The 16,926-nt window shown below is 38.6% G+C and overlaps 1 protein-coding gene and 1 long non-coding RNA gene across 2 annotated transcripts; both read left to right on the forward strand.

Annotated features, from left to right (window-relative positions):
• The first annotated feature begins 263 nt into the window (after positions 1 to 263).
• Positions 264 to 1,366, forward strand: LOC105790516 (uncharacterized). Its single transcript, XM_012618154.2, has one exon. The coding sequence runs from the start codon at positions 419 to 421 to the stop codon at positions 1,364 to 1,366; it is 948 nt and encodes a 315-aa protein (XP_012473608.1). The 5' UTR covers positions 264 to 418.
• Positions 1,367 to 13,289: 11,923 nt separating this feature from the next.
• LOC128042910 (uncharacterized) lies at positions 13,290 to 14,773 on the forward strand. The gene is made up of 2 exons (XR_008198477.1): positions 13,290 to 13,984; positions 14,090 to 14,773. It is a non-coding gene; the product is annotated as an uncharacterized LOC128042910 (long non-coding RNA).
• The last annotated feature ends 2,153 nt before the right edge of the window (positions 14,774 to 16,926 follow it).

Here is a 16,926-nt window from a genome sequence, read left to right on the forward strand (position 1 = left end):
AAATTTCCTTTTAAAAACGGAATTGTATGTTTAGTAGGCATGCAAACAGACTGACTGTATATAGCAAACTCCCTTTTAATTCGGACACCATTCTTGCTTACAACCTCTAGAATCGAGATTTTTCCTCCATGGAATCACTAACTTTCCTGCTTGTTTCCCCTTCATTCCATCTCTTTTCCCAGAAACCAAACACCCCTTCAAAGTTCAATCTCCATTGCTTACTTTTTACTCACCATTTTCTTGTTTTTTGCCAAGACCAATCTCAGCTGGTTTTGCTTTCAATCTCAAAGGTAACCTTTTTGTTTTTCCATGATCAGTCCTAGGAAACCATTTTTGAAGGTTACAAGAGATTGAATAATAGATCCCATTTGAATGCAAAAACTAAGGGTTATATATTATCCCTTGAAGTTGCTCAACGATGGCGTTTCATTTCCCCATTAGAGCTCAATCAGCTCGAAATTCCGCCATTTATGCAGAGAGAATAACCGAAGAACCTCCCCCTCAAATAAACAACAAACACTCACAAACCACCGTCACGTTGATGTACCAAACCAACATGGCTGGCTATTGGCGTAACGTTACCATCACTTGGTGCAAGAACGTCATGAACTATTCTCTCAACATCATGGTGAACAACACGGAAGGCGACAACGTCCATTCAACTTGTAAGATCGAGCTTAAACCATGGCATTTTTGGAGCAGAAAAGGGTACAAATCATTTGAGGTTGAAGGCAAACCAGTTGATGTTTATTGGGATCTTTGTTCAGCCAAATTCACAAGTGGCCCCGAACCAGTTTCGGATTACTACGTTGCCTTAGTTTCCGATGAAGAAGTTGTTTTATTACTAGGAGATTACCGTAAAAAAGCTTACAAAAGAACCAAATCAAGGCCAGCTTTGGTTGAACCAGTACTATTTTACAAAAAAGAAAACGTTTTCGCCAAGAAAAGCTTTGCGACGAGAGCTAAGTTCTACCAGAAAAGGAAAGAACACGACATCGTCGTCGAGAGCTCGACGACAGGACTAAAAGATCCCGAAATGTGGATTAGTATGGACGGGGTTGTTTTAATTCATGTGAAGAATTTGCAGTGGAAGTTTCGAGGGAACCAAACGGTTCTTGTCGATAAACAACCGGTTCAAGTGATGTGGGATGTTCATGATTGGTTTTTTAGTAGCCCTGGAACTGGGCATGGATTGTTTATATTTAAACCCATACCGGCTGAATTAGCCGATTGTAGTGATAAAGAAGGAAGTAGCCATGGCGGTGACAGTGATACCAGTACTGGAAGCTTGTATTATTCGACGAGAAGCCCTACAGTGACGACGGCGGAATTCAGCTTGTTTCTTTATGCATGGAAGATTGAGTGAATTGTTTTTTTTTTTTTTTAAATTTTAATGTTGCAATCGCTAGGGAAAAAAAAACAAAAATGTGCAGGCAAATTCTGCGCATGTATATATATGTTGTATTCTTTGAGTATTGTAAATTATATACTCTTATAATTTGTTTGGAAATTAAAGTTAATTAGAAGATAGGCAATTTGACCCATTCAGAGATGTATATATATATTGAAAAGTGAAATCAATTAAAGAAAATTCAAGAAACGATACAAGATAAAGGAAGCAAGTGGGCACGCCTGAGCACAACAATGGCAGCCAGACACACCCAACAGGGAACACAACAAAACAAACACTGGATAGGAAGGTTAAATTAAAAAACAATCACCAATTCATTGGATCTATTAATCCCAATTCTGGCGAGCAGATCAGCCTCAATATTGAAGGCCCTCGGGATATGGCGGATAAACCACTTCGAAGTAAAGAAAATGTTCAAGGCTTCTTTGACGGCAACCACTTCTGCCAGCAAAGGCGCACATACCCCAACAGCTTTAGAGACTACCAACCGAGTATTCCCTTTCTCATCACGAAGGATCCCCCTACCCCACGAAACCCCGAAGAGCCCGAAACTGCCCCATCAACATTGAACTTAAGAAAGCCTAAAGGTGGAGGAGACCAGCATCTAAACTTGTTCCTATTCAACAGCTTCGCATGCCGATTCACACTACTTGGATTAGAGCAAATGTCAAGAACAAAAATATAAGGTGAGGGAAATTCGGCTTTATACCACCAGGCAACGCAAAACAGGATTATCTCTTTAAGTTGGAAAGCATCAAACGTTTTCCTCCGAAAGGTCAGTTCATTCCTATACAACCAAGTCGACAAAACAATAGAAAAGAAATGTTAAATAAACTTAAATGAAAAGTTAAGAGTTATGTAAGTGAAAGGTCAAGAGTTGAAAGGTCAAGAGTTATGTTGTTTTTTTAATGGGTTTAAATTAGTAGTTTTTGTTTAGGAGAATGAAAGGTCAAGAGTCATTGGTTATTATTAGATTTTAATATTTTCAGTTTTTTATTTTTATTTTAAAGGGTTATCTATAATCTATAAATAGTTTGTAAGCATTTTATATGAATGTGAACAATTTTACATTGAGAACAATTTTATCAAATTGGTATCTGAGCTATGGAGAGTGTGACTAGTAATGTGCCATTGCCTCGACTAACAAAGGTGAACTATGAGAATTGGAGCATCCAAATGAAAGCTTTGCTCGGGTCTCAAAATGGTTGGGAGGTGGTCCAAGAAGGTTTCGTAGAACCGACAACTACTGCGGGATATACAGCGGCTCAAAACAAGGCGTTGAAAGAAATGCGATCGAAAGATAAGGCGGCATTGTACATGTTATTCCGAGCTGTTGACGAGTCGGGCTTTGAGAAGATTGCAAGTGCGACAACTTCAAAAGAAGCGTGGGACATTTTAGCAAAGGTGTACAAAGGAGCTGACCGAGTTAAACAAGTCCGCCTTCAAACTCTTCGTGGTGAGTTGGAAGGCATGAAGATGAAGGAATCGGAAGGTGTCTCTGACTACATCACGCGTGTTCAAACCGTGGTGAACCAACTCAACCGAAACGGAGAAGCGTTAACCGATGCACGAGTTGTGGAGAAGATTTTGAGATCGTTAACTGACAGTTTCGAGAATGTCGTATGTGCCATAGAAGAGTCAAAAGATCTAGCAACGCTCACAGTCGATGAACTCGCCGGTTCTCTCGAGGCATATGAACAACGTAAGAAGAAGAAGAAAGATGAGACACTCGAGCAAGCACTTCAAACCAAGGCATCAATCAAAGACGAAAAGGTTCTCTATTCTCAAAGCTTTCGAGGTAGAGGCCGTGGTCGTGGAGATGGAGGAAATGGTCGTGGTGGAATAGGCCGTGGTCAAAAAGGGAATTATGAGGAGAAGGAGCATTCAAACCAACAAAATTGGCGTGGAAGAAGACGTGGTCGTGGAAGAGGCGGATGGTCGAATTATTCCAATGTCGAGTGCTACAAGTGTGGCAAATATGGTCACTATGCGAAGGATTGTAACTCTGATAAGTGTTACAATTGTGGTAAGGCGGGACATTTCGCGAAAGAATGTCGCGTCTCAAAAAAAGGTGGAAGAGACAACCAACCTAACCATGGAAAATGAGGAGGCAAAAGAAGGTTTTCTCTTGATGGCACACAACGAAGTCAACACCAACAACAACATGGTATGGTACCTTGACACGGGTGCAAGCAACCATATGTGCGGGCACAAGCACCTATTCAAATATATGCGAAAGGTTGAAACGGGACATGTGTCGTTTGGAGATGCGTCGAAGGTTGAGGTAAAAGGCCAATGTACCGTTTGTTATTTACAACAAGATGAGTTAGTTGGGTCAATCCAAGATGTGTATTACATACCAGACCTTAAGAGCAACATTTTGAGTATGGGGCAACTCATGGAAAAAGGTTATTCGGTATTTATGAAAGATCGGGTGTTACACTTGAAAGATAAGGAAGGGTGTTTGGTCGCTCTAGTTGAAATGGAGAGAAATCGCATGTACAAGTTGAATTTGAAAAGTGTTCGAGGAAAATGTTTGCGAGTCGATGTTGAAGACAAGGTGTCATTGTGGCATCTCCGTTTTGGCCATTTACATTATGGTGGTCTAAACGAGTTAGCGAAGAAGAACATGGTGCATGAGCTACCAGACATGGGCTATGAGGGAAAATTTTGTGAAGAATGTGTACTTGGCAAACATGCGAGAATTTCGTTTCAAAAGAAAGCAGAATATCGGGCTAAGCAACTTCTCAAATTGATTCATATCGACATATGTGGACCAATCACCCCCGAATCTTTTAGTGGTAAAAGGTATTTCATTTCTTTTATCGATGATTTCTCACGAAAAAACTTGGGTTTATTTTCTTAAATAAAAATCTGAGGCATTCGAGGTGTTCAAGAAGTTCAAAGTGATGGTGGAAAAAGCAACTGGTAGACACATCAAATCTGTACGATTTGATAGAGGTGGCGAGTATACTTCGACGGCTTTCATGGAGTATTGTGAAGAGCAAGGCATAAGACGATTCCTAACCGCACTGTACTCTTCCCAACAAAATGGTGTGGCCGAGAGGAAGAATCAGACTATTCTCGACATAGTTCGATCAATGCTCAAGAGCAAGAAGATGCCGAAGGAATTTTGGGCGGAAGCCGTGCAATGTGCCATCTATGTGCAAAATTGATGTCCACATGTGAAGTTGGATGATCAAACACCATAAGAGGCTTGGAGCGGACAAAAACCGTCAGTTTCTCATCTCAAAGTATTCGGTAGTGAGGCCTATGCATATGTGCCGGATTAGCGAAGAGCGAAGCTCGAAGACAAAAGCAAAAGGTTTATTTTTATTGGGTATGATGAGAAAACAAAAGGATACAAGCTACTCGACCCGATAAGTAAAAAGGTTGTGGTAAGTCGTGATGTACGATTCAATGAAGCAAGCGAGTGGGATTGGAATAACTCAACGGAGGTTATCATCAAAGATGGAGGATCATCAATTGCTACACCAACAATCATACCGACAAATCCTGAAACTACCGATGATGAAGATGAACCGCAACAACCAAAAATGCGAAGTTTGCAAGATTTGTATGATTCAACAAATGAGGTACATATTGTATGTCTTTTGGCAGATTCCGAGAATATAAGTTTTGAAGAGGCGGTGCTAGACAAGAAGTGGCAAACTGCTATGGACGAGGAGATTAAAGCAATTGACCGTAACAACACATGGGAGTTAACGAAATTACCGAAAGGAAGTCAGCCCATTGGTGTGAAGTAGGTGTTCAAAAGAAAGATGAATGCTCAAGGCGAGTTAGAACGGTACAAGGCGCAACTTGTTGCAAAGGGATATAAGCAAAAGGAGGGGATCGATTATGACGAGGTATTTGCTCCCGTTGTAAGAATAGAGACAATCCGATTGCTCTTTGCACAAGCAGCTCAATTTAAATGGCCGATATTTCAAATGGATGTCAAGTCGGCATTCTTGAATGGTGTGCTCTAAGAAGAAGTTTACATCAAACAACCACCCGGGTACATAAAAAATAGAGAAGAGAAGAAGGTGCTGAAATTGAAGAAGGCACTTTACGGGTTGAAGCAAACACCGTGGCCATGGAATACTTGTATCGATACATACTTCAAGGAGAACGAGTTCAAACAATGTCCTTATGAACATGCCCTCTACGTGAAGAAGAATGGAGGTAATATGTTATTTGTTGCTTTTTATGTTGATGACCCCATTTTTATGGGGAACAATGGTGAGATGATACTAGATTTTAAGAGCAAGATGACACAAGAATTCGAGATGACAAATTTGGGTTTAATGAAGTATTTCCTTAGTTTGGAGGTTAGACAAGAAGTGACAGGTATTTTTGTGTCACATGAGGCATATGCAAAGGAAATTTTGAAGAAATACAAGATGGCACATTGCAACCCGGTATCAACACCAATGGAACCAGGTGTAAAACTCTCGAAATTCGATGGGGGAGAATGAGTCGACGCAAGTAAATACCGAATTTTGGTGGGAAGCCTTCGTTATCTCACTTGCACAAGGCCTGCCATTTCGCTAAGTGTTAGCATTGTAAGTCGGTTCATGGAGGAGCCGGTTTATTCACATTGGAAGGCGTTAAAGCGAATCCTACGGTACATTCAAGGAACGATGCCACTCGGGTTATTCTATTCAAATATGGAAGATTACAAGTTGATTGGGTATTCTGACAGTGATTGGTGTGGAGATTTAGATGATCGAAAAAGTACATCGGGATATGTGTTCTTTTTGGGTAACACGGCGTTTACTTAGCTTTCAAAGAAGCAACCAATCGTGACAGTCTTGACATGTGAAGCTGAATATGTGGCAGCATCTTGGTGTGTGTGTCATGCTATATGGCTCAGAAATTTGTTAGGCGAGTTGGAGCAACAACAACTTGGTCCAACTGAGATACGAGTTGACAATAAATCAGCGATTAAGTTGGCAAAGAATCTAGTGAATCATGAGAGAAGCAAACACATTGACATTCATTTTCATTTCATCTGAGATCATGTAAAGAAAGGAAGTGTGAAATTAGTGCACGTGGCAAGTCGGGACCAAGTCGCGGATATCTTTACAAAACTGCTACCGATGGTATTCTTCGACAACTACAAGAAATTAATCGACATGAAGGATGGCATAAGCATTTAAGTTTACAGGGGAGTTTTGTTAAATAAACTTAAATGAAAAGTTAAGAGTTATGTAAGTGAAAGGTCAAGAGTTGAAAGGTCAAGAGTTATGTTGTTTTTTTAATGGGTTTAAATTAGTAGTTTTTGTTTAGGAGAATGAAAGGTCAAGAGTCATTGGTTATTATTAGATTTTAATATTTTCAGTTTTTTTTAAAGGGTTATCTATAATCTATAAATAGTTTGTAAGCATTTTATATGAATGTGAACAATTTTACATTGAGAACAATTTTATCAAGAACAGCATGGACCACATCACTTCACTAAAAAATCTTGGATGAGAAAACCACCAAGACTGAATAAACGATACTGGATAGGAAGGGTGCACAATAAAGACCTGCCATAGATTACAAAAATGTTGCCAAACCAACCATATAGCTTTACAAGAAAAAATTAAGTGGGAAACAGATTCAATGTCACTATGGCAGAATGAAAAGGTTTGTGGTAATGACTCAAGGAAGGTTAAGAAAACACTAAGTAAACAATTTTGGAACTACTGAATAAACTAGAAAATTCATTCTTGTTTTCATATCTGCAGATGAACATGTATTTATACACTTGATTTCTTGACTTTTGTATAACAGCTTAACTACAAATTTGTTAATAACAGAAATCTAGAATGTAACTGCTCTAACTACTTAATTTGTGAACTCTAATATTCACCCATCTACTCAACTTTTGAAACTCGTAGAAGCTGTCGAAGTTTACAAAACTATGAAGTAGACAGCGGTTTAGTAAGAACCTCTGTTACTTGGTCACAGACAGGAACTTATCCGATGGTGATGGGTGTCGAATCCACCAATATAAACCTACGCCTTAATTTGCAAATTATGCAGTATAGGGAGTAGGGTCGATCCCTCAGAGACTGGTTTACTGTAAATTGTTGCTCTCTTGACCAGATTTATGTCGGAGCAGCTGTCGTGTCCAAGAAATTCGGGGGGATAAAATTTGATGACCTGAAATAAACAGAAAAATAACGTAAAAAGTAAAAGTTGAAAACAAGATAATAAAAACAGTGAAATAAATATTAAGAAAAATTAATTAGAATAAGCTCAGCTTTAGGCACGAATTTTCCTCGTCTTTGAACCGATCCTCGAAATTGGATGAACTCCTCTTTTCCAATAAGCTAGTTATAGCTACCAAGGATGCCTCGGACACCAACTCTTCCTTGTGTAAATTAGTTATGGAACGTCCAATAACTAACCCTTACCGATCGAACAACCACGAAACATTCGTGATTTAGAACTCTAACAGCTTTGCGTTCTAGAAGAGCCTAGCTCGAACTAATGCCCTCAACCGCGTGGGACATTTAAATCCGGTTACTACTTCCCTTGACGGAACCAAACAACAATCTCCTCTTGGCACGCCAATGTGTTCACAGAAAACTGATTAGAAACGTTCCTTTCGAAATTCCAACTGTACGTCTAATCACACTAAATCAAACGACGTCTTTTTTGACTTAGTGTTGATCTGACTTTGTGAGTTGACAAAATCATACTCTTAATCTGGAAAAGTAATAAGTACTGGAATATTAGGAGTTAAATGGCTCGGGTTCGTAACTCACGGGTTTTGACGAGGCTAATTCCGGCCTAAAGCTGAAAATGGGTTTAGTTGGCTAAGGTTTGGGGCATGTTAGTATTGGAATAATTAAATAAGATTGAATAAATGAAAAAAATGAAAGTGAGCGGTGAAGGTGACGCAAGGTTGGAAATTAATTGCAGACAAAAAAAAGATAGAAAAGATTGAATTGCAAGAGATAAAAGCTTAATTTAAAAACGAAACGATTAAAAACTTGATGAAAAATTTTATGAAAAGACTTGATGAAAAACTTAAAAAGAACTTGCTACAAAACTTGATAGAAAACTTGGTAATTAAAAACTTGATAAAAGAACTAAATGAAAAATACTTGAAAAAAGAAAAACACTTAATGAAAGACTTAATTGAAAGCTTGATTTATGAATTGATGATTAAAATGAACAATGTAGCCTCTATTTATACTAGTGGCCTTGCTAAATTAAGAGCCAACTAGTATAGAAAATCAAGGAAAATATTCCATAATATAAAAAATATCCCAAAATAATCTCCCACTAAGTCAACAATTTCAGCTAATTAATCTTGGAAAAATTCTTCTTTGGCCCTCCTTCTTTGCTTCTTTCTTCAATCTAGCCCAATTGTTTCTTTTTTCTTCTATTTAGCCCCAAATTGCATTCCTGCACAAAATTCAATAAATATGGCAAAATTTGTGGTGCATTCTCATAAATTAACCAATTTAATTACATAAAATATGTAACTTTAGCATTTAATCAGATGGTAAGAGATCCATCGACAATTTTCTCACGAACAAAAAACAAATCAAGTTCGGTATGATTAAATTTCGAATGTAAAACCGTATTAGCTGCAATTGCCATGACACTGAATTATCACACCATATTTTTGGTGTATCAGCAGATTGATATTGAAGTTCACATAACAAAGACAATAGCCAAGTAACATCCACAGTCGCAGTCGCCAACCCTCGATACTCTGCCTCAACTATGGATCGAGACACAACCTGTTGCTTTTTAGAGCACCAAGATATAGGATTATCACCAAAATAGATATAGTACCCCGTAGTTGATCGTCGATCATCAAAATCTAATCCCCAATTAGCATCAACATATCCAACTAACGACAATCTCTCAGACGGTTTTACAAACAAGTCATAATAAACTATACCACATAAATAGCATAAAATTCGTTTGTGTACCACAAAATGAATATCTGTTGGAGCATGCATGAACTAAAAAATATGATTTACAACATAAGAAATATCATGCCAAGTAAGCATGACATACTGTAATGCTCCGGCAAGACTATGATATTCTCTAGGATCTTCAATCAGAGTACCCATAGTCTTAAACAAAAAGGAAGAAACAATATTAGCATGAACTATATGACAACGATCAAGCAAGTCAAGTACGTACTTACGTTGACACAGTGAAGAGTTCCGTCAGCTAGGCGAGTGACCTCAACACCCAAAAAATAATGAAGATCCCCCATGTCTTTGAGCGAAAATTCAGGGTGAAGTTGTTCAACAAACACATCAATCTCTTGAGTTGAGTTCCCTTTAATAATGATATCATCAACATATACACATACAAACGAGGCATATCAGTAACATGTATAAACAAGGAAGCATCAGATTTCAACCCCACAAAACCTACAGAAAGAAGATAGGATTTCAACTTATCAAACCATGCTATTAGAAATATAGTACCAATAACCACTACAATCAACAGCTACAGGTCCCCATAAGTCTGAAACGACTAATTCAAACAGAAAGGTATACATAGTAGCAGATTTAGAAAATGAAAACTTATGTGGCTTTCCTTTTTGACATGTAGTATAAACATGAACAATATTATTTTTATTTGTAATCACATTACAATATTTCAAAACAGTCTAAACTATAAGAGCTGAAGGATGACCCAGACGACGGTGCCAAAGTTCGAACATTTTATCATTTTAGGAACTTGGTCTTAAAACTGCATTATGTGTTGACGGAGCTTGTCGTAGCCCATACAACGCCTTCATCAATCAACAAATAAGAGGTTGCCCATTGGCATTATGTTGAACATGTCCATGGGGTTGTTGCATGTATACTTCCTCAGTGGGCTCACCATTTAGGAATCACTTTGAAGTTGTTTAATGTCTCTCTCAAATTGTGTTTTGACCATTCGCTGAAACTGAATAAAACAGTCAATTGCTTGAGATTTACGTTGAATGAGAAACAACCATGTAAAACAGCTAAAAACATCAAAAAAAGAAACATAGTACCAATAACCACTACAATCAACAGCTACAGGTCCCCATAAGTCTGAAACGACTAATTCAAACGTAAAGGTATACATACTATCAGATTTAGAAAATGAAAACTTATGTGGTTTTCCTTTTTGACATGTAGTACAAACATGAACAATATTATTTTTATTTGTAACCACATTACAATATTTCAAAACAATCTAAACTATATGAGCTGAAGGATGACCCAGACGATGGTGCCAAAGTTTGAACATTTTATCATTTTAGGAACTTGGTCTTAAAACTGCATTATGTGTTGACGGATCTTGTCGTAGCCCATAAAACGCCTTCGTCAATCGACAAACAATAGGTTGCCCATCGACATTATGTTGAACATGTCCAGGGGGTTGTTGCATGTATACTTTCTCAGTGGGCTCACCATTTAGGAATGTATTATTTACATCCACCTGTTGTAATTGCCACTACTTGGGCACAACAATCGATAGAATGATCCAAATGGTAGCTGGTTTAACAATTGGACTAAATGTTTCTCGAAAATCACACCCTAGTACCAGAGAACATCTTTTAGCCGCTAATCTTCTTTTCCGTCGAGCAACAGTGCCTTCAGGATTTCATTTAATTTTAAACAACCATTTGCAACCAATTGCCTTCCTTCCTGATGGCAAAGGAACTAACTCCCAAGTGCGATTACGAACTAACGCATCATACTCAGCTTGAGCCGCTACTCTCCATTCCTTATGTATAAAAGCTCCATCAATTGTATGGGGCTTATGATCAACGACTACAACAACTAAAGCTTTGGGCTTGAAAATACCAGCTTTGTATTGTGTCACCATATGATGTGTATTACCAAGTTGCTAGGCAGGATCAACTACAGTGGTGGAAAACTCCGGTGTGAGAGAGGGGGTGTTACTACTTGTATTTCTAAGTTGTTGTGGAGGATCAGCTACAGTACTGGATAACGTTGGTGTGTGAGATGGAGTATCATTACTGTGATCCAAGGCACTTAAGTTATCATCCAAGCGTGATTAATCACAAGGTAGAGCAACGGGATTCAGTGACTTTGTATTCCTGCTAGGAAAGCTAGAATGAGGGGATTGAGACTGTATAAGAGGAACAAGCGTGGTAACATAATCATTTGGTGTAGTAGATGATGAAGAATGGTTGAGATACAGAAATCATTTTTCATTGAAAATGACATGTCGAGAGATGACAACCTTCCCGTCCGGCATAAGACATCAGTAGCCTTTATGATGCGGACTATACCCGAAAAAAGTACAGGGCTAGGATCGAAACTCCAACTTATGTTTGTTAAAATGATGAAGGTATGGAAAACAACAACATCCAAATATTGAAAGATGATCATAGGTTGGGGATTTACCATAAAATACTGAATATGGAGACTTATCTTGCAAGGTCAGAGTGGGTAATCAATTTATTAGATGAATTGCACATCTAAAAGTATATCCCCAGAATTTTATCGATAAATTTGCTTGAGCAAGAAGCGTGAAATCTACCTCAACAATGTGTCGATGTTTCTGTTAGACCATTCCATTTTGTTCTGAAGTATATGGACATGAAATCTGATGAATAACGCCATGTTATGAGAGTAACAATGTGAATAACTGGAACTCACCACCCTAATCTCTTTAAAACTATTGAATCTTTCTCTCAAATTGTGTTTTGACCATTCGCTGAAACTGAATAAAATAGTCAATTATTTGAGATTTACGTTGAATGAGAAACAACCAGGTAAAGTGGCTAAAAAATCAACAAAAGAAACATAGTACCAATTACCGCCACAATCAACAGCTGCAGGTCCCCATAAGTCTGATACGACTAATTCAAACGAAAAGGTGTACAGAATAACGAATTTAGAAAACGACAACTTATATGACTTTCCTTTTTGACACGCAGTACAAACATGAATAAGATTATTTTTATTTGTGACCACATTACAATCTTTTAAAACAGTCTGAACTATACGAGCTGAATGATGACCCAGACGACGATGCCAAAGTTCGAACACTTCATCATTCGAGAAACTCGGTCTTAAAATTACATTATGTGTTGACAGATTAATACTGGTATTATTCTTAGCAACTTGTGAAAACCTATAAAGCTCATCATGTGTGTGGCCCTGCAACAAAACGTCCTGAGTCTGAATATCCTTAACCACACAGTGAAAATGGTGAAACTTAAAATAAACATTATTCTCTCAAGCAAATTATGAGGCAGACAACAATTTTTTACGAATATTAAGCCCATGTAAAACGTTAGACAAACACATCAATTTAGTTGTTGTAGCCAACGTAGAACTACCCACATGCTCAATTCTAGCATGCGTTCCATGACCCATTAAAAGTGGAGTAGTACCTAAATACAGAGTGGAGTTGTTTAGTGCGGATGCCTCTTTACATACATAATAAGTCGCTCCGGAGTCAGGATACCACGAAGTTGAATTATCATTCTCAAATGTACGGCTCTTTAGAACCAAATATTTTAGCACCAAAACTCGAGTTAACACCATAACTGGATGTAGCAATATTGGACTCACTTCCATTCGAGTATTTGGACCTTGAAACATTAGGAATTCATGGAATACCTATACACGCTAGAGAACCCGTGACACGACCTGGAAAGTTCGGCCCAACACTAGCATCATGATTCAGCCCTTGAAAGTACCTTGCTTTGGGCTTTGTGTACCATGGACCACCCAACCCAGTAGCAAAGTGTGGCCCAACGTGGTTCTTTTCATTCAACTCAGCAGGCCTACCTAATTGTATGTTGTTAACACTTGGCTTGTTAACAAATAGCCCACCTGCACGTCGTTTTGGGTAATAACCCTCATTAGCATCAGCCATATTATTAGTGGGGTAAAGACCCTATTGTGCAGCAACCATAGAAGGAGCACCATGCGCTGCTCCATGCCCAGGCGTCAGACCACTAAAGAGAAGCCAGTCAGACGAAGCCCAACCATCCATCGGTGCTGGAGAGGCCTGATCATACCCAGTAGACTTCAGATCTGGATAAAGACCTATTTGTACGGCAGCCACACCATGCTGCATACCAAACGCCACTCCATGCCCAGGCGTTGTTTCAACTTATGTCAGCCGGTCATGAGGACCCCGTAAATCTGCCGATGCTAGGGGACCACCGTATTGACAATCAAATCTGTAGTATATCTCTGTGCTAGATGCCTCAAACGGCCACAGATCTGGCACTACACACATCCTCTTGTAGTCTATCCACGACCGTTACAGAAAGTACGACCCTCTTGTAGTCTATCCACGACCGTTACAGAAAGTATGACCACCTCTCATAGCCACCGCCGTCCCTGAAAAATGAAGATCCGAAGTAGTAGGGCCAACCATACTCGCCTGAAACGGAGTTTCCAGTACTAATTTTTTGCTGTCGATTCTCATTCTCCAGGAGTATGTCAACCAACTTTGTCATGGGCAGAGGTTCAGAAGAGAAGGACACTAATGTAACCACCGAGGCGAACTCCGGCGAAAGCCCCGCGAGTACTATCTCGACTCTCTCAGAATCCAAGATCTGGTGCCTTGAAGCCTCAAGTAACGCACATGTATTTTGTATTTTAGCAATATACTCTTTAATTGACATAGTACCTTTCTTTATGGAATACAACTCGTGTTTGATTCTGGATAACTTGGCTCCAGTTACAGTAACTAAGAGACGAGTCACAGTGCTCGAAACATCGCTGGATGTAGTCACTCATGTAAAACACGATAACAATGGACTGCTAATCGTGGATAACAACCACGATGCCGGTAACTTATCTTGTTCATAAAATAGAGAAAACTCAAGGTTGAGAATTAACTTTCCTTCTTGATCTGGTACAAACCACGGCGGAATCGGCAGAGTTCCGTTCACAAATCTGGTAAGCTCGTATCCTTCAATTATCAATTTCACGTGCTGTTGTCATTGGATGAAATTACTTTCATCTAGCTTAATCGTATCATGTCGAGGGAAGCTTTGGATTAGACGAGATTTGCCAAGATCAACATTGAATGATGTTGCTAGATTCAGAGTCGAAGGAACTGTCTGTGGGCCATTAGGAGCAGTAGTAGATTATTCTGAATTTGCTATGTTTGGCAGCGGAAGAGAGTGCCCAGAACTTAGGCAAATGAATGATACCATGAAAAGGTTTTTGACGACTTAATGAAGGTAAAGAAAGCACTAAGTAAACAATTTTGCAACTACTGAATAAACTGGAAAATTTATTTTTTTCATATTTGCAGATGAACATGTATTTATACACTTGATTTCTTAATTGTTGTATAACAGCTTAACTGCAAATTTGTTAATAATAGAAATCTAGAATGTAACTGTTCTAGCTACTTAATTAGTGAACTCTAATACTGAAAGAACACGTCATCAAATCATCAGGAATAACTCCTCTTTTCACCAATTCATCCTTTACTGGGACCCTTCCACGAACCACATGAAGAATACAACTTTGGGGGAGCAATCCCATTCCAAATGAACTTTCTCCAATCGAAAGATAAAGTAGAGTTGGATAGAATCGTATTACAGAAAGATTTCACAGAGAAAAAACCATCACTAGATCTAATAAGCACGAGCCTTCCACCATATCATAACATCTTAATTTTATTTTATCGATAGTTGGTTTCCATAAACTCGAGTCGTTATTCCTACAGCCAATCAAAAGCCTGAGATAAGTGGTGGGCAGCTTCCTGATCGAGCACTTCATACTAATTGCCCACGACTTAAGCCGCCCCTATCGATATTAACCTCAAAAAATTTACTTTTGTGCGAATTTATCTTAAGCCTAGAAATCAATTCGAAGCATCTCAAAGTTCTCTTGACATTGCATAACTGGGTCTTACTCGTGCCACAAAAAATTAGGAAGTCGTCAGCAACTTTGAAGATGAGAGATTGATGCAACGGAGTTACATACAACAACCCTATTAAACAACCCACTATCGACTGCTTTGGATAACATAACGCTAAGAGCCTCAGCGACCACGTTAAAAAGGAAAAGTGAGAGGGGACAACCTTGTCTTAACCCCCTCTTGATACAAAAACATTCTATCGGTAAGCCATCAGCAAAAACGGATATTGAAGCAGTAGACATACATAGCCTAATCCATTTACACCACCAGTTACCAAAACCTATCTTTATCATCACAAACTCTAGAAAGTCCCAGTCCACCGTAGAGTAGGCTTTTTGGAAATCCACTCTGAAGGCCACACCTTGTAACATGTTCGTCCTAACATAATCCAGCACCTCATTTGCTATTAATGAACAATCCAAAATCTGTCTTCCAGGGATAAAGGCGAATTGGCATTCCCTGATCAACTTATCAACCAACGTCCTTAACCTACTCAATAGCATATTTGTTAAGATTTCGTAAACACCACCAACCAAACTTATAAGTCTAAAATCATCCAACCCAAATGGAGAATCCTTCTTAGAGATGAGAGTGACAAATGAGTGATTCACGTTCTTATCCCAGCTATTCCCTTAAAAAAATTCTCAAAGAACTTCAACACCCAAGGCTAAAGATCCTGCCAATACTTCTTGAAGAAACTCAAATTAAATCCATCAAGCTAGGATGCACGATTTCCATCAGATGAGTTAATAGCCAACAGTATTTCATCTTCAGTAAACCTTCTTTCAAGATATGAGACATCATCACTTTTAAGTGTTTTGAAATTGACCTCCAACCTACGCAATTTCAGGGAAGTCTTCCTATTATATGCCTGTATGCCCGAACGGTAAAGTGGACTCTCTGTCTTTGAGATTACTGATTAGATTTGATCTCCTTCTAGCAGATGCTACGAAGTGGAAAACTTTGCTATTCTTGTCACCCTCAACATATCATCTAATTCTTGACTTTTGCTACCAAGATCATTCTTCCTTCCTATAAAGATCCCAAAGCTTCATCTTTTTGCATCCCAGCTCATTGGTGTTGGAACTTTGGCAACAGCAAAAGGTAAAAATAGCAAAACTAAAACAAAAGAATCGAAGCAAAATATAATGAAACACTTGAAGAATGATAACTGAAAAATTCACACACATTTTCATTTAAAATTTGAAATATATGAGAGTTACAAAATGAATTGGACAGTTACCTAATGACTTAACTGCTCCCACTAATACATGACTAATGTTAACTTAAATTACACACAAAAGTAAGCTGACGTATCAGCCTATTACATCAATTCAAATCAAGAACATATCCTACTAACTTTGTGAACAAATTACAAGTGAACTAGCCAAAGTTACATAGGAACAAAATGATCAAAACAGATTGTTGCATTCGGTTCGGCTCTAATGCTTCACATCAAGTAGTGTTACTGCTGGTGTTGTGCTGAACTGTTGTTGGTCTCCTGTTGCATTGCAGGCCAAAGCTTAACACTCCTCCTTGGACTGTATGCAACAAACACCAATTTTCTTTCTCAAAGCTTCAAATCTAGTAGCTCCTAATGGCTTGGTCAGAATATCAGCCAATTGAGTTTCTGAGCTATA

This window comes from Gossypium raimondii, chromosome 8 (assembly GCF_025698545.1).
Source record: "Gossypium raimondii isolate GPD5lz chromosome 8, ASM2569854v1, whole genome shotgun sequence".
In the NCBI taxonomy this organism is placed as follows: domain Eukaryota; kingdom Viridiplantae; phylum Streptophyta; class Magnoliopsida; order Malvales; family Malvaceae; genus Gossypium; species Gossypium raimondii.